The sequence below is a fragment of the Juglans microcarpa x Juglans regia genome, chromosome 3D, assembly GCF_004785595.1.
Source record: "Juglans microcarpa x Juglans regia isolate MS1-56 chromosome 3D, Jm3101_v1.0, whole genome shotgun sequence".
Taxonomy (NCBI): Eukaryota; Viridiplantae; Streptophyta; class Magnoliopsida; order Fagales; family Juglandaceae; genus Juglans; species Juglans microcarpa x Juglans regia.
Genome location: NC_054598.1, coordinates 3338277 through 3365117, shown reverse-complemented (window position 1 = coordinate 3365117; position 26841 = coordinate 3338277). Strand labels below are relative to the sequence as shown.

General features: G+C 35.5%; 3 protein-coding genes across 5 annotated transcripts; all 3 read right to left on the bottom strand.

Annotated features, from left to right (window-relative positions):
* Nucleotides 1-1328: 1328 nt before the first annotated feature.
* LOC121255502 (NAC domain-containing protein 104) lies at nucleotides 1329-2869 on the bottom strand. Of its 3 annotated transcripts, XM_041155864.1 has the most exons (4): nucleotides 2374-2864; nucleotides 1953-2233; nucleotides 1655-1771; nucleotides 1329-1469 (listed from the first exon to the last, which is right to left on the bottom strand). In XM_041155864.1, the coding sequence occupies exons 1-4, from the start codon at nucleotides 2534-2536 to the stop codon at nucleotides 1452-1454; spliced, it is 579 nt and encodes a 192-aa protein (XP_041011798.1). In that variant the 5' UTR covers nucleotides 2537-2864; the 3' UTR covers nucleotides 1329-1451. The 3 variants fall into 3 exon arrangements, with proteins under 3 accessions (XP_041011798.1, XP_041011799.1, XP_041011796.1); XM_041155865.1 differs by lacking the exon at nucleotides 1329-1469 and having other exon boundaries at nucleotides 1480-1771; nucleotides 2455-2869; XM_041155862.1 differs by lacking the exon at nucleotides 1329-1469 and having other exon boundaries at nucleotides 1480-1771; nucleotides 2374-2862.
* Nucleotides 2870-11158: 8289 nt separating this feature from the next.
* On the bottom strand, nucleotides 11159-12724 carry LOC121255404 (15-cis-phytoene desaturase, chloroplastic/chromoplastic). The gene has a single exon (XM_041155707.1). The coding sequence runs from the start codon at nucleotides 12666-12668 to the stop codon at nucleotides 11232-11234; it is 1437 nt and encodes a 478-aa protein (XP_041011641.1). The 5' UTR covers nucleotides 12669-12724; the 3' UTR covers nucleotides 11159-11231.
* Nucleotides 12725-17167: 4443 nt separating this feature from the next.
* LOC121255384 lies at nucleotides 17168-22453 on the bottom strand. Its single transcript, XM_041155679.1, is given in 4 exon segments — nucleotides 17168-18558; nucleotides 18561-19654; nucleotides 21188-21284; nucleotides 22205-22453. Coding segments are annotated over 2 exon segments (1935 nt in total). The 5' UTR covers nucleotides 19285-19654; nucleotides 21188-21284; nucleotides 22205-22453; the 3' UTR covers nucleotides 17168-17347.
* Nucleotides 22454-26841: the final 4388 nt, after the last annotated feature.

The following is a 26841-nucleotide window of genomic DNA, read 5'->3' as shown; positions in this document are numbered from 1 at the left end:
TTCCATCATAGGCAACAAAAGCTAAAAAGTCTACAAGGGATATATATGCTCAATGCGGATGGATATCATGCAAATGCAAGCTTACATTACAGTGCTCTTTGGGCTCCACAGCCCCTCGTCACGTTTATCCTTTCTCTCTCAATAATCCCTGCACGTGACAACCCCAATATAATGGGTGCAAGATTACGATCGGCCGATCGAGGCTGCATTTTAAGTCCATCGCCACGCCTAATACGTACCGGATCATCATAAGCACGCACAGTTGCGATCGAGCGAATGATAATTAATATAAATCTCACACGATGTGATCGATGATATTCATAACCACAGAACGTACGTTAATGTCAGTCTTAACTGTTAAGTGATCAGTCTTGAATCAAAAACAATTTATTTTAATTTATATATATTCTTATAATTAATCCCCGATTCATGAAATTGAATGCTATGAATAATATTGTATGGTGCATGCGGTAGGATAACTAGATTTGAAAATGAATATTTAAATTGAGATATTCAAAATCTTGGAAGATTTGGATAGTGAGTTGAGATGAGATGAAATTGAAAAGTTGAATAAAATATTGTTAGAATATTATTTTTGTTTTAAAATTTGAAAAAAATAAATTATTTATGATATTTTATTTAAGAATTTGGAGAAATTATAATAATAATTATATGAGATGATAGGCTTTTTGTACCAAAACCTCCCCAATCTTTTGTTTAGACTTTATTTATTAAACTTTAGATTTGAAATCTGCATCAAATTTTAACTCTCAATTAAAATCTTAGGTTTCAACTTATATTAAAAATAAATAAATTTGAAATGGTCAAATCTAAATTCTTTTTGTCCAAACACAATCTTAATTAGTCAATTTCAAGTTGAGTGCTAAGAGAAATATTTTAGCTACAAAAATATCTCATAAATATAAACCTATAAACTGACATGACTTGATATAACTAATACGTTATGATTGTAAAATTAATTTTATTATAAAGTAGATTTAATGTATCAAATAAAATAATTTCAGTTTATAAATTTATTTTTATAAAATCTTTTTATATGCGTAGTACTTCTCATATAAGGGTGGTTTAGCCTCACTGATAGTAGGATCTACCAAAACTTCTATTTCACGAAAGAGAAGCACGGGGGATCAGAAATTCATCCAATTATATATACCACCAAAGGTTATTCAGCTTAATGTAGTCAACCCCGGCCCATTGTCTTAAAAAAAATGGTATTAATAGCTGTGATTCAGAAACATGCATGATGCCTTTTTTTTTAACCTCTCTTCTTTTTGGGTTCCATAATATAACAAAATACCACAGTGCTCTGGAAGTGCAAATAGAATTTTTAGCTATATATCATTTTACTAATTTGCATTAATTAACGAGGTTCTACATATAATGGATAAAAGCCTTGAAACGGACCCCAGTTTGGTCACTTTTATTGGATCTTAATTTGGCAAACTAATCTCATCAAGAGGGTTCCATAATATAACAAAATACCACAGTGCTCTGGAAGTGCAAATAGAATTTTTAGCTATATATCATTTTACTAATTTGCATTAATTAACGAGGTTCTACATATAATGGATAAAAGCCTTGAAACGGACCCCAGTTTGGTCACTTTTATTGGATCTTAATTTGGCAAACTAATCTCATCAAGATCATCCAATGACAAGAAAACTTCGTCCAAGCACGAGAGCTCTGTCCCGTCGTCATGATCTTGATCATCACGCTCATACACTCGGCATATTACCCAGTTACTATAATCCTGCAAAATTTAGAACAACAAATCGATAAGCATGCATCCCTGGTTTCTTTTCCTCTTTTGATTAATCACTCTTTTCATGTAAAAAATTAAGCCGATCATGATCATGATCAGTAGTTCTTCATGTACTAGTAAAATTAAGTTAAAGCTAGCACTAGTACTAGTAGTAGTACTACTACTTAACTATTTTTGAATGCCCACTTCTTTTGGATGATCTAGTACTAGTGCTGGTGGAGGCAGCCGAATCTGAGAGACGATATTCTTGCATTGTCCAGTTGGTTTTGATGCCGGATGGAGCTTCTCCGACGTAAAACACCAAATATTTCTTCATTCCCACCTTCTTGCCGGCGCTGTTGTTGACCGGATCCTCCATGCCCATAGCTTTCCAATAACCGTTACTTGTAGCTCTGTTTTGCGTCTTCCGGCTATAGAAGTACCACTTGTTACCCTCTGCCAAAGCTTTGCCTGAAAAGTCCAAACAACTTGGTATGTTTCGATTTTAAGTTTTCCATGCAAATTGCAATAACCTAGAAAAATCGAAAGCAAAAAAATAAATACACGAAGAACATCATGTATTATACGAAGAACAATTATAACAAGAATACCGTCGAGTTCCCAAGGATCATATGGATAAAGATCAAGATCGGGAATGACATCCGGGTGGCAAGGTAAGAGAGTGGCCTTACGATGAAGAAAATGAACCACGAGCTCTTCATCTGTAGGGTAAAATCGGAAACCAGGGGGTAGGTTAACATTGTTATCTCCCATCACAAGAGAATAAGAAATCAGGCAGACGTATTACTTATTGTAATGGTGGGTTTTGGCTATGGACAATACTTATAGCTGAAGACAGGAGGAGAGAGATGAAGAGAGAGAAAGACTGACGTGAGATAGAAGGTGGTTGTCATCACAAACCACATACGGGGGAAGAGAGTTTGCGACTTCAGAGTCCAATGTTTTTTTTTTTTTTATCTTTTTTCTTTAAAAAAAAAAAAATAGTGCTCCTCTTCAAGGCGGCGGGGTAACGGAATAACGGAAAACGTGTTACAAACTTACAATGGATATGGATTACTTCCAAATAACGGGATTCTTTGGTTGTTGGAGGGAGCTGGCCGAGATCAGGAGATCCGAGGGTGTCAGATTCGTTCAGTTTTTGCTGATTATATATAGATTTTCATTGTTTTTTTTTTTTTTTTTGGCCTTTGAATTATTAAGAGAATGTGGGTCATCATCATACTTCATGCTTATATCATCCACCTGCTGTCATCCACGTGGCACACATGAATATATGGGGTTTGGTCCTGGACCATTTTGAAGTAGTACTGGATGGTCCACCTCTTGGAGTGTGCCTATGTGCCACATAATTATAATCATAATTATTTTAATTTTAAATAACCCGGGCGCTTCCTCCCCCTCAATATGCACCTCCCCGGAAGTTGCAATGAGTATGGCATTTGACATCCAATCATACATCCAGTACAACTTGGCGGATGGAGATCAGGATCGACGATCCCTAGCTAGCTAAGTTCTTGAAAGTTTCTTGCCCACGTATTAATATAGCATGCGCGCATGATTTATCATGCTACTGCATGTATATATGGTTTTGATCTTATCATTTAAAGTTAAATTGATTTGCCTCGAATACAGTAGTACTAGTGGGTCTCAAAACAAAGTAGGTCCACATCATTAAAATAATAAAAAATAAGCTTTTAAATCTTAAGGAAACAATACAAACAGAGAAGGAAGAAAAATGGGACATATCATGAAGATCGAAGTACTTTGCTTGAGAGTTTTCTAAGGTCAACTGAGTCATGCACAATAATTAGTTAGCTAGACTGAATAGAGTTGATCAGCGGTCTTCTATTTCATTCAAAATAGAACAGCATATATAAAAGGAAACATATTTCTTTTACTTTTTTAAAAAGAAATATAAATTAGTTACATATGGTACTAATTACTTGGTGTTACGAAGTTACAACCCTTTTATTTATTATTATTTTTTTTTCAAAAGGAGGGGGCCGGGGCGGGGCGGGAGAGATAAAAATTCTATGATCTCTGTACGTATTACAAAGTTAACTACTTTACGTATTTAGCGTACGTACGTGTAACTTTAATTGCTTTTGTAGTCTACATTTTCACCTGGCCTTAGGTTTAATTGGAAATTCCCGATTCATTTGATATAATTTTATGGCTACAAATTAAAATGAAATTAGTATATATTCAGATATATATATATATATGTATGTATGTATGTATGTGCATACATATAAATCAGCCCGCCCAAGCCATCGGAGAGAGTAGTACTACTAACTAGCTAGTGGGGTGATAATGAGAAAAAGACTAGAAAGTTGAAACAATGGAGAAAGACCCCATAGCATCATGATATGGTCTTAATCCCTAGAGGTCCTTTTTTTTTTCCCAGAAAGCTATAGGTTGGTTGCAGCACACAAAAGAGAGAAACGTAAGAAGATGCTCCTCCTCCTTATAATAACTCATGGTCTCTCTCGCTCCGATGTCGTATACCCTCTTGACCTACCGAAATGACTCATTTATTCATCATGATGCTCGCTCATTGGATCATGTATTCGATCCATGAGCTAGAGACAATTGTATTTAAACCTGATTAACTTATATATCCCACAAGTTTCAACCAATTTAAGTAATTAGATAATTCATGCGTACTGTATTAATTTGACGTAATTAATTAAGTAACTAGGCAGCTAGCTCCGGTCCTTAATCCGCCATTAATTACTATTGTAAATGACCGGCCGATGATATGATGATGTGCAATTTAGTGGTAGGTGTGGTTAGGCAAGTTATAATCTCAAATGACCTTTTGTTTTTGTCCTAATTCCGGGCTGCATGCGTCAAACTCCAAGCTAGCTAAGGCAAATTAATTAGATAATTATGGGCGAATATGGGGTAGTGAACATTAATGTTTATATTGCAAATTACCTACAAAAACCGATATAAAGTCGTGCAAAACACATGCAATTAGGTTTAAACGGCAGCAGATAAAGTTTTAAAATTGAAAGTCGAACAATATGGTGGATAGATCCCGGTCGGTCACTGCTGATGATCAAGCCGAGTGCTAAAAAGAAAGGCGCGCAGTAAATAATTAATGTCATTGCGCTAGCTCCATTAGTGAGGTCCTTTGTAAGAGCATGATCATGGGGTCTTCTATACCGACATGACATTTGTCCAAATTGACAAAATCATGTTCATAACTTGCAATAAAATATCTTTTTCTATTTAGTTTCTTGTCGTGATAAAGAAGTAATCCGGCCAGCACCTCAAACTTATCCATCCCGATGAGTTTATAATTAAGAGCCGTATCAGACTTTTTAAAGTGAGTGGTTGTGTCAAATCATACTGATCAGTGTCTAATTGTGGAGTACTGATTTTGATCATGATTTTACTAAAGAAATTATCCCATTCTCTATCTCCTCCATTTTTTTTTCTTTTTTTTTTTTGTTACGGCATCCTATTTCAAATTTCTAAATTTTTAAAATTTTCATTTTATATATTTTATTTGTCTTAATGACTTTATCTGAGTTTGATAATTTAAAGATATATACTATATCGATTTTGATAGTTTGTAACGCAAAATAAAACATGTGGTTACCATTAAAAAGGTGTGCGGTTATGTTGGTCTAATCAAATGACGACTCTTGATTGATAAGTGAGCGTGAAGATCATCGAAGAAAATGTAAACCATGCCGATGTTTTGTGTAAGTTCAATAATTGAAACGATATAAGCATGTCAAGAGAAAATAATGAGAGCAATTCAAACGGCATGCAACTTATGGTCATCTGAGGGGTTGTCCCCATCTCATGACCGACGGATCTACATGCCTGTTGAATTTGGTATTCTAGCACTATTACGTGGAGTACTTGTAAGACAATATACATATATATATATATATATATATATATATATATATATATATATTAGTTTTTTTAGATAAAATTGACCGGACTCGTATTTCTCAAATTCACACTATTTTTTTTCATTAAAATATGTTTATTGACAACTTCTCGTATTGTGATAGAGACTCATAGAGATAGTAAGTCAAATCATTATTTATCTAAAAAGTTTATAAGAATAGGTAAATTTAATTATTTGTACTATATTATTAACACTCTCGTGTATGGGCCATACTTCACCTTAATGAATGAGTCTAATGCGTGGAATATATAATTAAATAAAATAGTGTAAATTTCATGTTCAAACTCAGGATCTGGTTTCATGTGAAATCACCGATTATTTAAAAAATTAAAGTTTTTGAGAATATGTATATTTAATTATTTATATTTATGCTTAATAGTCAATATTATAACACACTTATAATTTCAAAATTTAAAGGTTAATAAAATTTAGAATGGAGAGTAATCTAAAAACAATATATATATATATATATTTAAATAGTCCACTTGAAAAAGAATATTTCTATACATTTATAAAAGTTCCATTTGACGTAGAGGGGAGGCAAGCACCAAGCAGTAGCATGGAATAACATTTCTAGGGCTGGCCTGAACTCAGCAAGGCATGCACTGGCCTCAGATCTCGCGTTGCCAATCCAAGCCCAGCCCTTATGAAGACTCAGCTCGGCCTTTCCCATACATATATACATATATATATATATATATATATAATAGGACAGTGTGAAACACAAAGTTTAGTCGTGTCATTTTCAAATAATATATGGTGACACTAATTTCATAGACAAAGAAAGATAAAAATGATTACGGGGGTAGAGGAGCTCCCTGTACGTGGAAGTGGTTGTGCATTATAGAGGCAAACTGAAATTGTTTATGTAGGGCCTTAATTTCCTCAACTTTTCTCGTAATCTACCAAATTATTAGCTTCTGTACGTTGGTATGATTAGCTGCCTGTAGCCCTAAAGGAAAACATCTGTGCAACACAACCAGTGAATGGGGAGGTTTTGAACTTTTTAGCTCATTCTCCACCTGGACAACTCTGCTTCTTATTCAATCCTGTAAAATAATTCCACATATATATATATGCAAGAAAGCTCTGCACCTAGAGAAGGAAAAAAAAAAAAACAAGAAAATTATGAAATTTAGATCTTTACGAGGGGAAAGACTAATTTCACTTCCACCAAAACCAGCTTCGGAAATCTTCTGGCAATGGAAGCATTAGGCTTCTTTTCGCATCTGATAATCCTTCTCTTGGGCTTCATATGCTCGGAAACTTATTTTGTTTTCAAAGGATAAGAATTAACTCATGAGAGCCGTAGATCCAGCACGTGATCATCGTGAGTACGACCCAGGTCCCAGATGAAGTTGAGCTCATTATTAATCCGGGTCTGCTGAGCGCTGACTCTGCTGTGCTCTCATCCACATCAAGAATACAAGCCTAGTACGAGAAGAATTGTGCCAAGTCCTATTGGGAGATGCCGGCGCCCTTCCTCCGGTACCACCTGACATTCACCTTTAAGAGTATAGGCCGGTGACGGAATTCTCAGACAGTTTCACGGAAAATGTTACGGTGTAGTCATTTTGCAAGGACTACTGTATTGAATATCTTAAATTAATATACAATCACGGAGGAGCATTCGAGCAAAGTGATATTAAGTTGTCGATTCCATGTCGGTGGCGTTGAACTATCTTGAAACAAAAGATCAGCAAATACAACAGAAAACAGTGATCTTTTTTTTTAACACATGCATGTCGATATTTTGGCCATTATTTTAGTTACGAATATCAGAATCACGTATATGATCTCAATTTTTTATATTTATTTTTTATATGTTTATTGAGATTTTGTTATTTTTTATAAAAATATAATATTTTTGAATTTAGGCTGTTACAATCCGACTTGTGGGTTGATTTTTTATATTCTAGAGTTTTGATAATTTTCAATTAAATCTCAGAGTCATTTTTCTTATTTTTTAGGTAAATATCTTATCTTTTCTATTTGATCATACTGGAATTAATCGGTCAGAAAGGGAGAATTTGAAATGGATTCCATGCACATTGAGTGCAAAGAGCTGCTTTAGCTTCAGCCCTAGGTACGATTCCAGACAAAAAGCAATGCCAAAAATATAATTGATCTGAATATGTTTCTCCGTTTTTCCATGCTTGTCGAGAAAGATTTCGCAAATGCATGTCAGACCGAAGGGATCATCAGTAACACTGGTATGTTAATAATTAAGGATTTTGTTAGGTATAAGGGAGATTGTGTACTATATCGCGTATCGATGATTTTTTTAATTTAAAAATAAATAAAAAAAATTTGAGAGAAGAAGAAAATCTTTTATATCATGAAAATTATTTTTATCTTTAATTCACATTATTTTATTAAACATATATATTATATATCAATATTAGTGCATGAATTAATGTACAAACTTGTTTGTAATAAGATTTTTTTTACATAAAAAAATTAGAACCTTCGGTATTTTAAAATAAAAATAGTACATAATATATAATTAAATAATTCTATTTAACTATCTTTACAACATACCATTCACATGACAAAATTTAAGATTTCCTCTTATTTTCACCTAGTTCAAGTGTCGCTGGTAAGGACTATCCTATAATATATAATCACAGGCAGCTCAGAGGAAAAAAATAAAATAAAATAACCACATGCAGGCGATTCTGCAACTTGTACGTACAACATATATACTTGTTAAAACGGTGAGCAAACAAAGAACTAAAGTAGACGTAACAAAACCTCATGTACTACTGTGTATATAATCGGACAGCGCCTTTGGCTTTTAGGGAGAGAACGTCTCCTTTTTCTCTAGAAAATTCAATTATTCTGAATGTTTTTGCTGGAGAGGAGGGTGGAGTTGTGTCTCCGTTTCCTTTTCAAAACTATTTTGTGTATATACTTTTATAGTAGTGTTTTTTTCTCTCTCTCCTTATCAGTTTAGTTTTAGTCAGATTTACCACTCTCCGGTGACTACCTATTGACACACATCCCACCACGCAACTCTACAGCCGCCGATCTACTAGAACGATGCAGAATCGTAGCGAAAATGTCAGCATGTGACCCGCACACGCAGCTTGCTCGCATGGCCTTCACTCGCCACTACAGTTGCATGGGAAGACAGATGATCCGCCGCTAATCAATCCATTTGATACTGTGCTTTCTACTATGTTAACGCTTTCTCTAACCAATAATCTTAAAAAAAGAAATACGGATCCCTCCAAGAAATATCTCAAGACAACAAACTACAATGTACTTACCTACACTGCCTCTAGCGTTGTAGCCACTGTAAAAAACCGTCTTTTAAGACGGTGCCCTCTTTATAGGGCAAGGGTGGGGACCGGTGTTGTTCCCCAACCTCCTTCTCATCTATCATCTTTTCCTCATCTGAATGAAAATTTGCTTGTTTAGAAAAAAAAAAAAAAACCCTTATGTACTAATAGCTAGGCTTATATATTTTCAGAGCATGGATAACTAAGCGCGTAATATTCTCATCCTATACGTGCATATCATTAAATATTAGTGTGTTAGTGAATAATTTATGAATAGCAATAAATTAATTATGAATAGCAATAAATATCAGTGAAATTGTATGAGACTTCACTTACAAAACACAGCTTTAGATAAGCACTTAGGCTTTGTTTGGAAACAAAATTGTTCTTAAACTTTCTCATATTATTTCATTAATATTCACAAATAATTCACTACTATTCATAAACTATTTCATTACTATTTACAGATAATCTGAGATATTATTAGTATCCAAATGGAGCCTAATCATTCTTCGTTCAAAACTACATAAATATATATAAAATGTAATCAGAAAAGAAATAGATCAATAATGTTATCTCACAGATCTAACTGTCGCATTCAGTATCAACATGAACCGTCGCTTAGTTCATGTGCCATCAACTTGGAACAGAAAGGCACGTTGTAGTTAGGAATGTAGGATGGCTATTTTAGCATGGACCGTTACGGTAAATTAGTAATGGAGGGAGAAATATCCTCTCCAGGGAAATGGACCGAACCCCCATACGATGAAAGCCCATGGACCGAAGATCGCCGACCCATCTAGCTAAAGGACCAAAGTGCTAACTATTAAGCCTCACTTGTTTTTACAGATGAAAGAAGATGGGATAAGTTGAGTTTAGGTAAAAGTTAAAAGTTTAATAAAATATTATTAGAATATATTTTTTTATTTTTTTTTTGATTTATTTTATCTTATTTTTATTTTATTTTTTATTTTTTATGTCGGGAAACCTCTCCAAGGCAGACTCCTTCGGACCCACCCCTGCTGAGTAAACCCCGGTCCCGTACATCGCACCCTTGAAAGTTTTCCTATATGAAATTATTTAAATCGCTGACTTTTTACCAGGAGATGTGGCTCCAAAGAATTGTTTGCACTCATGATGTGTTGAACCTTGGACCGTGAATGGAGTGATATCTCAAGATCAAAACCTTCACCACTTGGGCCAACTCCTTGGAGGTTTTTTGTTTTGAGATTTGAAAAAAAGTTGAATTGTTTATTTTATTTTTGTATGAAAATTTTAGAAAGTTGTAATAATTAGATGAGATGAGAATAGTTGTGAAAACAAACGATGCCTTAGACATGTTGGCATAGGATTTCGATCCAACCACCGTTAACAACAACTTGATAAAATTAGTGCAAATGTTCTTAACAAGATAAAAGTCCAAATTACTCGCTTAGGATAATACCTCTGCCCGACACGATAAGCAAGTTCAAAGTACTAACAACCTAGCAATCTAATCGGAATTGGAGGGATTAAACAGCTAAACAAGCCATATCACTCAAACGCTAATTCTATATATACAAGAGGAAAGCACACATTCAAGGTGACTTCAAAATTATTCTCTTCTTGAAGTTAAAACACCATACGTGCACTTCCCTGACTTAATCATCGGAAGTGTCCCTCATCATCCCAAACTCTTTTTTAATTCTCCTGTTGTGGGTCTTTAGTCGCTGTTGGCAGGAGTGCGAAACACGTCGTAACAGGTAAGTTTCCCACACTCTCCTAATCAAACAAAGTGCAGAGCAAACGATTAAGAAAATGAAAACCATAGGGGTAAAGGATCATGAAGTCGACAAAAACAAATGATTAAAAAACTGAAAGGCAAATACATGCACGACCACCCTCCGTGTGGTGGCATTGCTCCAGTCGCTACAATCTTCGAGGCATAATATAATGAACTCTTTCTGCTACATTTTAGCTCTCACAAGGGATTGTAGTACGAGCTTGACTATACATGATGTTGTTATAGTATTTACATGATGCTGTTGATAGTAAAGTCCATCCAAATGATTATAATTCCAAGACTATGGATGCAAACAACAATTAAACCCTTTGGGTTTAGGCCAAAGCAAGATGTTGATAAAACATTCAGGTTTAGCCAAAAAAGCAAATGTGGTCTGTCTAAAAATAACATTAGAGAAAGCACAATTACAAGAAGGAAATTAGCCAATAAATTAATCAAATTGAAATCTCAGGACCGAACCAAAGCCCTGTCTCTAAGCAAAGCTTCTACCGCTCTCCTCCCTGAAACCAAAGCCCCATCAAATGTGGCCGAAGTCAAATGGTCACCACAGACGTACACGCCCGACCTAAATCTAGGATTTTTCATCAAATCAGTTGGCGAGCATTGATTCGGTTGTGCAAAACCGATCCGATACGTTTTCAAATGCCTCCACGTCCCCACCATTGGAGCGCCAAACCACCCCGAGAGCTCACGAACAACCTCAGACGTCAGATCGTCATCCGACACGCCCTCGTACATACCGATCAACGACACCGACACTAGGGCCTTGTCGGGTGGACCATACGACGGAGCCACATTTGTGGCAAAGAACATGTTATTCACAATGCCATTGCCCGACCCGTTAAGATACAATACCGGGTCTCCTACCGGAACTTGAGCCCTGTCGGCAGTAAAATACAAGCAAACCGTACTTCGAGCCGGTTTTTGCTTCACCGGTTCGCTCCTTCCCGGCAAAAGCTTAGCGGCTTGTGGTTCTTCAACCGCCACTATGACACCATGCTCGCTCCTAAAAACTTCACCGTTCTCTAGCCTCACACTAGGCGAAGCAGAATCAGAAACCGATTCATCAAAATAGACGGAGACGACCTTCGAATTCAACAAGATCGAATTGGGAGGCAATCTCGCAGCCAGTTGTTGGGGAATAGCTCCGATGCCATTCGCCGGAAGAGTATTGTCGCCGAGAGCAAGGCACTTGAAGATAAAATCGAACAATCTCGACGTCGTATCGAGCTCTTTATCGAAGAAAATCCCTCCAAAGAAAGGGCGAAAGAAGCTACCGATTACGGAATCAGAGAACCCGAGCTTCCTCAACAAGTCAATGGTGGAAACCTCCTTCGAACTGAGAATTTCCTCGTCGGATTTGCTCAAAACGCGAATCCTCGTGGACGCAATCAGTAATTTATCGAGAATGGACCCAATGGGGTTTGCGAGTGATTGTAAGGAGTCCCAGAAGTGGCGCAGAGGATCGGAGACGGTGTGGAACTGGCCATTGTAATAAACGCGAGCGCCGGAGTAGAACTTGTGAAGGTTTAAGGCTGAGTAGTCGAGGAGTTTTTGGGCCTCAGGGTAGCCGGTGATGAAGATTTGGAAACCGCGGTCCAAAAGAAAGCCTTGAACTTTGTCAGTTCGGACACGGCCGCCAACGGCGTCGGAAGCTTCGAGGAGGAGGAAGGGGATGTTCTGGGAGTTCAGGTGCGTGGCAGCAGCGAGACCGGCGAGGCCAGCTCCGATAACGATGACGCCGGAAATTTTGGGGTTCGGTTGCGGGAATGATGATGATGCTCGAGGTTTAAACCGGGCGCGGTGGTGGTGGGTGTTTTGGGTCGAGGGAGAGAGGAGGGACGAGGGAATGGAGTGACGGAGAGATGTATGAAGCAGAGTCATTCTTGGATGAGGTTTTGGCTTGCGATGATAGAAAGGCCACCGTTTGCTTTGCTTTGCCTTTCTGGACTGACTTTTGTCGTTAGACGTGCTCACGTGGCATACTTATCCACGTGGCTCGAGTCTTGGGTAAGGTTGTACCACGAGAAATAAAGACAACAGTAGTGTCGTAAAAAACTTGGTGTCAGTCAAGTATTTGGTCGTGCACAGCACAAGTCAGAAGTGGAGATAAAATCCATCCCTTGCAGCATTAGCATTAATTAATATCATATTTTTTTATATTTATTTATTCTATTTAAATTTAATTCTCATATTAAATTAATTATTTATTCTCTATAATATAATAAAATATTATTAAATTAATAATTTGTTTATTTAATTTATTTATATCACATTTTATAATTCTACTAATTTAATATTAATAATAATTATATTCTAATTAAATTAATATTAAAAAAATCATATTTTCAATAGTCATTTAATACTAATAACAAAAAATTGAGATTAAACTTATCTAAATTTCTATCTAAATTTCTTATTCACTAACCAAATATCTAATATTCTATCTAAATATTCACTAACCATATTTTCAATGAAGTGAGAAGTTATTATTTTAACTTTTGGTGAATCAATTTGGTTCTTTAAATTTGGGTAATTACTGTAGCAGAAATTCAAATTGTTTTAGAGATGCCCAATCCAACGTGAAATCTTTTTAGTATAAATTATCTAAATTTTGGCCTACCTTCAACTTTGTCCAAGTCAATATTAATGCTCTTAGTTGGAAGCCTAGAAGCGGGAGTGGCACAATCAAAACACCCCATGCTACATTGATGTTGTAGTACTTCCGCCCGAATGCAGAGCAGCAAAGCACTGTTAAGTTGGAAGTTATTTATCAAAGAGTTTTGCTACACAACCTCTACCACACTCTACACTCCACAATTTTTTAAATTTTTAAATTTTTTAATATTTTTTAAATTTTTTTTTAGTTTATTTTTTTAAATTATTTCAAATTTTCTATTCATTATTCATATAATAAATATTTAATAAACGAAAAAAATTAAAAATTAAAAAAAAATATAGAGTGTAGAGTGTTGGAAGGTTGTAAAGATTTATTCTTTATCAAAACCGCCCCTTGCAATAACAATTTGGAAAACGAAAGCACTATGTCCACGTACCGAAATCTTCTACCGAATTTTTTTTTAATTTTTTTTTACTTAATGATTAAGTAAATATTTGTAAATGAATATGTGGTTTTTTTTATTTTTAAAAAATATCTAAATACTTTACAAAAATGGTGAAAGAAAAAGTAAAAAAAATAAAAAAAAGAGTTGAACTGTTCGGTAAAAATTCCCTGTGGACGTAGCAACATCCTTTGGAAAAACCTACTCCTGTCGTTGGGAGCAACCGTCAGTGGCTCTAATTTTTTTATTTTATTTAATATTAAAGAATTATTTTTTACTAATATTTTTATTTTTAAAAAAATATTTAAAAATGTTAAAAAATTACATGTAAAAAAAGTAAAAAAAAAAAAAAAAAAAAACTACTATAACTAACAGTAGCTCCCAGCAAGAGATGAGAGCAGTAGCTGTAGAGCCACCCATAACAATTTTGCATACCCGCAATCACTCAGACAAATAAATAGTAGTAGGTTGATATGGTGAAATAGATTTTATAAAGCTCACTTAAGATGAGTTTAGATGTTAAGATGAGTTTAAATGTATTTATAAGAAGTTGAAAAAATTTGTGGATCCCACGTGTAAAGAGGTGTTTAATTAAAAAAGATTGTGGGTAGCGGCATACCTATGAAAAGGCAGGGGGCCATGGCCCCCCAAAGTTTGAAAAAAAAAATATAATATATATTAATTTTTTATGATTATATTAATCTCATATTGTATTGGCCCCTATCTAAAAAAAAATATTGGCCCTCCTCAACAAAATTATTTTGATCTTATAGATTATTTTGACTCAGAAATAGAATAAAAAATATTTTATTCTAGTTTTAGCTTGGTTCGGTTCCCCTGCAACAAATTTCTGATTCTGCCACTAGTTGTAAGTCACACGTGTAAAGAAGTTTGAATTGAGATGAGTTTAGTGATTTAAGAGTTGGGTATTTGGATGTTAGACTCAGTTTAAAATATACTAAACTTGTAACGCCCCAATGGAAGGCCCAAACCACATGGTCTATACTCCAAAATGACTAGTTAATGATATAACTGAAGCCCCATTGAAACCTTATAAAGAGCAAGAATTTCTCATTCTCAAGCAATGTGAGATCTCATATACTATCTACCCTTATTCATATTATATGGGGTATCACAATCTACCCTTCTTAAATTCCAGACGTCCTCATCGGGCCTGTTCATTGTAAATGGCATGGCTCAAGTCTTACAATTCTAATTGGGATAGGCTCTGATACCATTTGTAACGCCCTAATAGAAGGCCCAAACTACATGACTTATTCTCCAAAATGACTAGTCAATGATACAATTGGAGTCCCATTGAAACCTTATAAAGAGTAAAAACTTCTCATTCCCAAGCAATGTGAGATCCCATATACCACCTACCTTTATCCATATCATATGGGGTATCACAAAACTGAGTAGTTTAGTTTAAGTTCCAAATGGGGACAAACTGCAGACATGTCTAATGTGTTCTATAGAAGTATATCCCCTCACCATTTAACAATAGTAGTCATTCCGTCCAAATGTATATACTGAAATTGTTGGGGAGGTAGTATTGTAACTATGTCATACGTACCAAGTGTACTCAACAAAGATTGTGATCAATCTAATTCCAGTTGGGAAAAAATATTCCAAGTCAAAGTGGAGTATGTATTGTCCAGAGAGAGAATATGTACCATATGCCTTGCAGCAGAATAGAGGTTTGGTCAAGCAAATGAGCAAACGTGGACAATCTCTTTCTTGGAGTGGGACCATTGAGAACACTTTCAATATTAGTATTGTTGATGTCGTGTTTCGCGGCCTGAGTAATGCCACGCTATTGGTGCTCTGATTGGTTCTTCCTAAGATGAAGAATAGTGGGCTCGGGGTTCATAGCACCTCTGACGCTCAAGTTAGCCTTAGTGAATGAGATAAAGGGAGAATATCTTAAGGAAAGTTGTAATAGAATGTCAACCTTCTCATTGATCGTGGGAATAGTCTATTTATACTTGACTGTCTGGCCTTCATGGTAGTGGGGTGTCACGTTGTATAAGATCGGACGTTCATGTAGTCCACCTGCCATGCTACAGGCCACTCAAGTCTGATGGTGACTGCTCTTAACACAAGGCCTTACGTTGAACATATCGAGCCTTGAGACGCATTGAATGCGGAATGTCTTCCCCTCATAGCTCTCTTCATCTCATTAATGCGGCCGTCTGGCCTTCATGGTAATGGGGTGTCACTCTGTATGAGATCAGACAAACATTCATGCAATCCTCCTGCCATGCTATAGGCCACTCAAGTCTGATGGCAACTGCTCCTGACACTAGGCTTCACATTGAGCGTATCGAGCCCTGGGACACATTGTATGCAAAGTGCCTTCCCTCATTTGTTCTCTCCGTCTCATTAATGCGGCATGGCCCCAACCAGGCATTCCTACCTTCCTGTCATGTCAGGGCACTAATGTTTAGGGGCAGGGAATGTTTCTATTTGTCAGTTGGTAGGGTGTTAGACTGTCCCTCCTACCATATGTCTGACATTATTCCCTATCTAACCATCCCCCTTCTATTTGAGCCTCTTGAGTATGCTCAGCTTAGCCCAATCCAGACTTCATATTTGGGGCTTGAGCCCAGGTCCTTCCCTCAGTCCGATCCAGGGAGCCCGATCCCTTCTCCTGATCTGGCCCAAGGGATAATACCCCTCGCAGGCATTAACATTTGACAACTGCTTCTGTTCCTGCTGCTGCCGGGTCCTGATGAACAATACAACTTTTAGCCCCATATGATCCCTCACCACCACGGTGTGACTTGTACGTTTGTGCCTACAGAAATTGGAACAGAAACATGCGACGAACTCAGAAATTCAATAAATTAAAAAGAGAAGATGATAAAATCGTTTGAAAGTAAACGAGCACCGACAGAAACTCGAACAAGTTGGATTTTCAAAGAGTTCCGCATGCACATGATAGATTTGAAACTATAAAAACGAAAAGATCAAAAGCATAAGTCGCAGCATATGCGCTCACAAAAAAATTATAAAGGAGGTTCAAAATTGGGAAATAAAAATCCAAACAAGCATATATCATACAAAATCCACGAAAAGTCGGAACTTTGAAAAACAAAGGGTAGAGAGATATGAACAGAAAAGTAGAGCTTAAAAAAGGCCAGTACTTAGAATCGTACGCCGTGCTCGAGTTTCGTAGTCGTCTGATGGTCGATCGTCTCCCGAAGGACTGCGATGCTGAACTTAGAAGATGGGAGATTGGGAGGTATATATATAGGCTTCGAGGACAACGATTCAGACATATAATCGCATTTGAAACAAAGAAAACCGAAAGTCGCATTACAATAAAAACACCACAGTATATATATTAACACTGGCTGATAAATTGACACGGATTTACCCACCAAGTCTTTTGAACAACAATCACAGCACCAAACCTTATGCACAGCTTAAAATGGTAACCCAATAAACAAAAAATTAAAAAAAAAAAAAAAAAATCTACAAGTTGAGGGACCAACTTCAGATCCTATCAAATGCATTCTTCAGATTCCCACCAAACAATGACATGAGACCACCGCCATGGACTCTCCCCTCTGGAACCATGAAGTCCAATCTTTTGCTACCTGCACCACTGCTAACTCCAATAACATTCGCATTCATTCCTCCCTGTGTCTTCTCAGCACTCAAGACGCTTGAATTAGATGACGACGACTTCATTGATAGAGGAACCAATACCTGCGGGGGTATGAGATGTGCTCTTTTTGCAGGCCTTTGCAGCAACTCAATGCTGGTAGGTGCAACACTGACTCTGGATAAAGAACTACTGTTTCCAAACCTGCTGCTGCACCCTGCCATTGAAGCACCAGTCACAACGCCCTGGAACAGTCCCGACGCAATCATGCCTCCCTTGTTTGTCTCCCGCTCCAGGACCATGCTACTGTGAGCAGCACAAAGACCGCTCTTACCCCTTGCAAATTTCTCACATTTCCCCTCTGCCCAAGTGCATCGCTTGCCCCCGCCGTGAGCCTTGCAGAAATCTGTACTCCCTTGGGCACTCTTCCCACACTTCTCAAACTTGCACCGCTTCCCTCCCCCATGCTTGACACAACAATCAGTGCGGCCACGTGCACTTTTTGTGCAACCTGGCACCGCACATCTCTTTCCACCACCATGGGCAACACAAAAGTTCGTGCCTCCATGGACACTCTTTGGGCAAATCCCACCACCATCAAAAAGGCAGCGCTTTCCGCCACCATGTCCCTTGCACAACGGCGTGCTCCCTTCAGCACCCTTGGTGCACCCAGCAAATATGCAACGCTTGCCTCCACCATGTGCCTTGCAGAACATGGTGCTCCCTTGCGCACCCTTTTTACATTCTTGGTACTGGCAACGTCGTCCACCCCCATGAGAGATGCACAAACCAGCCTGTCCTTCAGCACTCCGACTGCAGTTTTCCATCTTACACCTCTTACCACCTCCATGTCTAATGCAAAGGCCTGACTTGCCTCGTGCAGCTTTGTTGCACCCACCTAGGAACCCACATCTTCTGCCACCGCCATGTGCTATGCAATAATCTGTCTTCCCCTCAGCACTTTTAGTGCAACCCAAGTGTTGGCATCTCTTCCCTCCACCATGTGCCTTGCAATAGGCAGTTCGGCTCTCTGAACCCTTGTTGCACCCTGGTTTTTGGCATCTCTGTCCGCCCCCATGACCAATACAAAGACCAGATGCCCCCGGGCTCCTTTTGCGCAGCCGAAAAATCTGCATTTCTTTGAATTGCTGATTCTGTGGTCCGAAGATGCTCCAGTAGTTGCTTGCTCAGAGATAGTGCCAACTGAGTACTCAATTGAGTACTCTGTCGTAGTCGATGGCTCGTGGCTTGACTGGGATTTGGTCCGAAGCTCTAGAAGTTCTCGTGTCGGAATCAAAACCTTGGTGGCATTGTCACTTCTGGGAGCCAAAAGAAGCGATGGCATATAGCCACCTGATTTCTTTGCTGAGGTAGAACCCTCATCAACAACAGGAATCACAAGATTATCTTCAGCAGATACTTGGTTTGGGAGAGAGAAGGTATTAATATCCATCTCCGTTGAATTTGAAATATCAAGCACACTTGAAGACTCATTAGCACCTCCAGAAAGACCGAGTTGGAGGATTGAGTCACCCTCAGATAACAATCCCTGAGTAGGTAATCCTTTGTTCTTCTTGAAGCCAGCATTGTAATAATTATCTGAGCATGCACTAGGTGTTGGGCCCAACCCAAGTACCAATCGGCAACCGTCATCTGAACCATTAAAAAACTTAGCCCCAAGATTACTTTGGTTACACCCATATCTAACTGTGTCACTACCTCCATAGCCAAGACAATTCAAGCTTAAAGAAATATCACCAAAGACGTCATTGTCTTTTACAGTTCCATCATAAGATAACAGTACCCCATTCTTGTTCAGATCCATTCTTGTGAGGTTGTGCACTAAAGCTCTGAATGTCCCAACTAAAAGAACACTTTTTACAACACACTACAAGCAGTTCTAAATATTAGAACTAAATCAAAAAACTCTAAAAAGCTAATTCCCCCACTTACAAAGCCAGACGTGTCTGATCTGTCCATCCTTAGTGTGTATATATATATATATATATATATCAGCAACAACAGCGCAGAGTCTTTCAGTGGAAGCCCGTTATAAATATCTGATAACGTTTCTTGGATAGAAACCTTTAATAAGAATGGTTAATATGGATCTGCAGAGATCTCTGGAGCTTCTTGTGCTCCTTACTGAAAAATCACACAGCTTCATCAACCCTGACAACGAAGACAGAAGGAGACTGCATTCCAAATTTTTTTAATCAGTACTGCATTCCAAAACAAACAATAAATCAACTTGAAGTTCTCCTCGATGTTACAAACCAACAGCAATTAATTACAGTATTTTGTTCACCTAAAATCATTACAAGAAATGCTCTAAACCCTCAAGCTTATATGAAAGGAACCCTCAAAAGTGAAATACTACAGACATAACAGGTCAGTGTCAACGGGAGAGAGACAGACATTTCAGAAAATCAACATGATACAACAGTCAATACATGTGAGAGACATATCTGATCTGTAATCACTGAATTCGAATAGGAAATTGCCATCTCAATTTACCATCAATTCAAAACATCATCCAAGAATATTGGAGAACAATCACATTGTTTACATTTATTACAAGTCATGACTTATATTATGCATTTATGAAAGTATGTTTATCAGTCACCATAAGCCTCAATTTTGACAATTTCCACCCTTTTAGATGGTGGGAGAGGGAGAGCTAGAGGACTGCCGTGAAATGCTTGCTTAAGGTCAGGGCTGCCTTAGAAGAAAAATGTGATGGGATCACTGTAGACCGTTTAAGGTGATGGGATCAGATTCTCATATGCACAAAGAAGGGTGAGGGAGACAAAAACATCAAATGATTCTGATTATGACTTAATTCCAAACCTCATTAAAAAAAAAAAAAAAAAAAAAAATTCCGAGTCTTCTTATCAACTCTTATTAGCTTACATTTTTTTTACAGGTAATCAAGAAGTTTTAGGCCTGGTTTCCTCATCTCAATATCCAAACACCACAAACACAAATGCTTTTCAATTTCAAATCTTCAAATTTTTCATCTAATCATTACCTAATTATTACAACTTTCCCAAACTTCCAAACAAAACACAAAAAACAATTCAACTTTTTCAAATTTCAAAACAAAAATTATATTAAAAAATTATATTCTAACAATATTTTACTTTATAATATTTTTATTCAATTTTTTCTCTCCTTTCCCAAAACCCCATAAACCATTTTAACTCAAACCATTTCTAACTCATCTCATCTCATCTCAACTCAAATATCTCACTACTATTCACAAACCATCACAACTCATCTCATCTCAACTTACTATCCAAACCAGGCCTTATTCATAAAAGTAGGCAAAGGCCGAGTACAAACTCTTATTAGCTTACATTATGTGAAGAAAATGTGTAACTTATTATATAAGATTTTTGTAAATGAAACAAATCATTAATCATAATACAAGCAGTAGATACTGAGAACAAGCTAAAGATGACATTTCGTGCAATCAATCTGAGCCGAGTAAGATAAACTATAAGTTGAGCAGCAACTCTTTGAATACTTGGTTTAAGTATTAGCGCCAAGAAAAGGAGTTGAGGGCAGCGTAAAGATATTCATAGTGCACAAATTCATTAAAGGAACCAAATTTTCCTTTCAAAAAGAACATGGAAATAAAGTGCTAAAGAGTTCAGAAAACATAAGAGTCATTATCATATGAACTATTAAGAGAAAAAGTAAAACATTTGACAAAGACTTCTAACCTTCACTAACTTAATGGGGAAAAAAGCCACATCCATTTCGTTTGAGGAGAATGTGGAAGTTACACAGCCCAGTAGTGATAAATGCATATTCTTCCTCCTGATTGTTAATTTGTTCAATTGATTAGCAAGGCCACAGAACTGTAGACTCTGTGAAATATGACCACATAGAAAGGTAAAAGCTTCAGACTTCGAAGTAAAACAAAAAGCACTTACATATGTAAGTATTAATAGTGAATCAAAGTTAGTATTTTTTCTTCAAAAAATGTGAAGAGTCTTCCAGTCCCCAACTTAGTCAGAAACCCATTCACAAAATGTATTTAGTATGCTAGATTTTCTTTCAGCGTAATTCGGTATATTAGATCTATAAGAAACGCTTTTTTTTTTTCTGAATATCATTTAAAAAAAAAAAAACAGAAGTACTACAAATCAACAAGAACTATCTGATTCCCCTCTTATCAATACTGAAAGTAATAAATCGAATACTACAATTTGAAATCTATCCAAAATCCTGAAAATTGAAAAACAAGAATTAGAGACTACTGAAGAAAAACTCTAAATGAACCATCCATATATATATATATATATATATATTATATATATATATTTAAATGAACCAGGTCAAGACCACAACTAGATCGGAGATGATATGGGTTCAATTGAGTATCTAATACCCAAAATCATTTACACTTAAAAAAAAAAAAAACAAAGAACAAACGCAGAAATACTCATTGGCTAAAAAATGACAGATTAAACAAATTTCTGCAAGATTAAAGTAAACAGAGAAAAGAAATTAGAATATCCAAAAACCATAAAACTTAACAATCTCAATCCATGCTGTTAAAAGAAAATAAATTAGGAAAAAAAGTAAAAACCTATAAATAAATAAATAAAATTAACTCACAGGAAAAAGTATTCTCATAGCGCATTAATAATGAAAAACCCAAGATATAACAGGTAAAATAAAACAAATAAAAGCAACAAAAACACAAAAACGAGACGAATAATTAGCAGATTTACCCTGATAATCAATTTACAGAAAATCTAGGAAAAGATGGCGGATCTTAGAAGCAGAAGGATTCGTACTGAGGCCGAAAACTCCAGAGAAAGAAGAAGCAGAAACAGGAGGAGGAGCAGATGCAGCAGAAGAAAAGCTATTGTAGCAGTGTGAGGAAGAGAGCAAAAACAACAAATCACGTAAGAGGCTCTAATAAATAAACGGAAATTGACTTGGGCGGGGGCTGCCCTATTTTTCTCCAAAGTTAAACACAAAATCAGAAAATAATAATAATAATAATAATAATAATAATAATAATAACAATAATAAGGAAAATAATTTACAGATAAGATTTTTTATAATATTTTTTATAATAATTTTTAAATGAGGAGTATTTTAATAAAATACTTTATAAAAATAATATAATTTTATAAAAATATTCTATTTTATAATATTATTATGTAAAATATTATAAAAAATATAGTGTGTATAAAAATATGATATGAAATATTATAAAAAATATTGTGAATATATCATTATATCATTACTCTAATAAAAAATGTTGTGTGTATAAAAATATGATATAAAATTTATATCATTACTCTAATAATAATTGGATGGTAGCCGCTACTTGTTTGTGAAGAGGTGTGAAATACCAAAAATATCCCGCTCTCAACAGGCCTATAATTTTCACCGGTGGCCTCTGGCCGTCGTGGTGCCTACTTTTGGTTGAAAACGACAACGCAGGAAATGTCGGAATCGCTCTCCCCACACAAAACGCTCATGAATGACCTAAAGAGAGGGTTGTTTGTCTTTTTAACCCACATGACGTCACAAATATAATATCAAAAGAATCTTCTGAGGTGGTACCGAGTCTGCTAATTGCGCGCTGTACACGTGCCAACGGCTCCATTTGCTGAGATTATGGGTTTGGATATAGAGTGATATCTTATTTCATTTTATTTAATTTTATTTAATAATTTAATTATTATTTATAAATTATCTCAACTCATTTTATTTTACTTTATTATTTAAATCATCATTTATAAAAATTATTTGCTATACTCCAAGAAAAAAATTAATGCCAGCCAGAAGTTATATCATTAAAATTATTTATATAACTATTAATATTTAATCACGCGACTTTTGATATGCACTCATCACCCATTTATTTATATCCTAATTCTTTATTTTTTTTTAATTTTTATTCTATTGAATATTTTGATTGTTTTGTCTTATCCCTCAACTGCTATAAAGTAATATGATTAATAAATAATTAGCCTATAAAAAATTATAAAAACAAATTAAGATTTATTATATTTACTTTATAATAAATTAAGATTTTTATAGTCTCATCCATTCACGTTAATTTATAAAATAATTTTTTTTATTCTTTTTTGTAATATTTTTCACTGTAATTTAATCTTATGTTACTCGACATAGAATGAATATTACGATATAAATTAAGATCATATCAGGGAACAAAATTATTAAATGAGGAAGATAAGCTCCAAAAAATATAAAAGAATCAGTGATTTAATTTGGGGGGATGAATCAATTATCAAGTCATTGGGAGCCAAAAAAGAAAGATAAAAAAAAGGTCATGAATAATGCAAGGTGAAGGACAAAATATCGTGAAGTTCATCACCACTGACCTCACAGCTCTTGCTTGATGCGAAAAGACAATTGCAATAAACAGATGATAAAAAAATATAAAAAAATAAAGTAAAAACCAGAAGTATCGGTGCACATTGACGTGATGGGAACATTTGTGGTGAAATCATAAAAGCCAAAGCCAATTTGGGAGATCACCTTGGATGGTCCTCCTCCTCCCTTTGTCTCCAAATTCCCAATTCCCAACCACCCCGAATAAAAAAAAAAAAAAAAAAAACCCGCTTTTCTTGCGTAATTCGCTTTAGAAAATTTCTGTTAGAAAAATCTTTTTATTACTCATTATTTATTATTTTATACTCTACATTTTATAAAAAATACCTCCACATCTTATAAAAAAAAAGATAAGCATGAGGTGTAAAAATTAATAATAATTAATACATAAAATTCATCTTTCTGTCATCCATTTTATTCTATAGTTATTTACTTAAATAAACTTATAAAATATTTTTATACATTTATTTTATTAAATTAAAAAGTAGCATAGAAAATTAAACTCTTTTTGTCTTTTTCGATATCTATCTTTTGTAAAAATTATTATTTTATCGTTACCAACTTTCTAGAAATTGTTTGATTGCAAACACCACCACCAATTTTTTTTTTTTTTTCCTTTCTCTTTCCCTCAACCAAGCATATCATAGATAAAAAGAAAATGCTAGGGTTTCATTGGGAGCTCCCGCTTTTTTTAGTTTTTGTTTTACTTAGTGATTAAAAAAATGTTATTTAATAATATTGTAATTTTTTTGAAAAATATATTTAAAAATGTTAAAAAAATTATGTGAAAAAAACTTAAGTTTTTGTTTTTTTGTTCACATAATTTTTTGAATACTTTCAAATATTTTAAAAAAGAAGAAGAAAATTTAAAATATTATTAAACAATAATTTCTTAATCACTAAAGAAGAAAAAAAAAAGGAGCAGGAGCTCCCAACGAGATCCCTAGCATTGTCCTAGATAAAGTAAACGGTTACAAGATTCGAAATTCAATAGGGTAGGAGCTCTCAACAATCATCTTAAACTAGCAAATACAACACAAAAAAAATAAAATAAAGAAGAATCTTGAGCTAATAACTTGGCCTCCTATCCATTTCTCATAAAAGGAAGTCACTTAAAACAATTTTGATATATCTCTGATAAACAAACTGTAAAACTATATCTGAAAGTCGCAATAGATTATTGTGTACTGTATTTGATTAGTCTAAATTAGTTGAAAGAAATTTTCACTATCTCTTCGTGTTGATCATTGGTTAGAAAAAAAAAAAAAAGAAATATATGAAAATAACAATCGAAAGATGGATTGAATCGCCAATATATGACTGTCACTAGCTATGAAGGCACGCGTAGGGCACGCATAATCGTTAAAAGAGAAGATAAAATTCGAATATAAAAGATCCAAAATCCCTGACCTCGATAGTGGCGCGCGTGACGGCAAACACCACCGCCAATTGCTCATGGCTTCTATTCCCCTTTTTGTTTTTTTTTTTGTTTAATGAAGAAAATTAGAAGGTGGCTCAAAGGCCGGTGGCTGCAGCCGGCTGGGCGGCTTGGCTTGGGTGGAGAGCTCCTTCGATCTCTGTCCTCCTCTCTCCTTGTCAATGAATGAACGCGTCACGTGCGTGGAAGTGTTAGGTGTTCCTACTTCCTTCCACTCTTCAAGTCTCGGTGCCAGTTCACTGCGTCGAACCTCTCAATGTGCGGGTATCTGGCGAAAGTAGTATCAAAGTGCGCTATAAAAAAAGAAAGTCAGAATAACGGCCCAATAAAAGGAGGTTTGAGATTTTTATTTTTCAGATACATCGGCTACACTTGTGAACAGTGATGCAGCCTCATTGCCTGTCTGACACGTGGTGGAGACAACCCCTTTATTTGGATAATGGACAGCCCAACTACACTCCTGAATCCTCCCCCCAACCCCCACCCCAAACGACATCCACTTCAACAATGCCACGGAGTCCACTATGTCAAAACCACATGATTAAGTAATTTCATTGACGTGTCCATAAGATTAACTGCGAGCACATGTTTTTCTTCTTACATGCTCGAGGGACATCAAACAATTTAATAGATTGGATTAAAGAAATTTCCTCCCACTCAATTTCAAGGGCAGTTCGGTCCATATTTCGTTAGTTTAGTTGACTCTATGTATAAGCAAATTAAATAAAAATATATATTATATACCCATAAAGGTCAAAAATTTAAAATTAAAAAAAAAAAACAAAAAACAATGTATCAGATGTTATATAATATTCAATCTTCAGCTATCCAACCGGTTATATCTTCCAGCGAATTATAAAACGACCGTTTGTCTTATATGTGTGTGTGCCCAATAATGTTGTTGCCATATAGCAAGCTAAATGAGTTAGGTGTGATTTGGATAGTGAACTGATATGAAATGAAAGATGAAAATTGAATAAAATATTATTTTTTAATATTATTATTATTTTAAAATTTATAGAAGAGAAATTATTTATTATACTTTGTCTCAGAATTTAAAAAAAATTGTAATAATTAGATAAAATGAGTTAATATCACAATTATATCCAAACCGGACCTTAATGTCTCTTGGCATCCTTCAAATGTCGAATTTAGTCCTCAAAATTTCATCGTGTTTACCTAAAAAAAGAATTGACCCAATTGTCTCTTTGGGAGTCATGAAACCCAAATGCTAAGTGAGGAGTGAGGATGAGTCCAAGGACAGGAGGTTCTTCTTACATGAGCTATTTTGTCATTGCAGATGTCTTCACCTTCCAAATCCCACCCTCAGCATTTCAGAAAGGCTTTGGATTCCAAATTCGGAACCCAAACGGTGTCTCCAATGAGTTTTGTTTTTGTTTGTTATTTAATGATAAAAAAATGTTTTTTAATGAAATTGTAAATTTTTTGTTTTTAAATATTCATGATGATTAAAAAAATACGTGAAAAAAAAATAAAAAATATAAATACACTATTTGATGATTAGACACATTTTTAATAAAAAAACACTACTTTACC

Bases quoted from the DNA above. Each gene is read 5' to 3' on its own strand.
- LOC121255502 (XM_041155864.1), bottom strand. From the start codon at position 2,536: ATGGGAGATAACAATGTTAACCTACCCCCTGGTTTCCGATTTTACCCT. The intron at 2,234-2,373 runs GTATTCTTGTTA...TGGACTTTTCAG, and splicing joins TGATCCTTGGGAACTCGACG to GCAAAGCTTTGGCAGAGGGT. The intron at 1,772-1,952 runs GTTAAGTAGTAG...TAAATTTTGCAG, and splicing joins GAAGTGGGCATTCAAAAATA to GATTATAGTAACTGGGTAAT.
- LOC121255404 (XM_041155707.1), bottom strand. From the start codon at position 12,668: ATGACTCTGCTTCATACATCTCTCCGTCACTCCATTCCCTCGTCCCTC.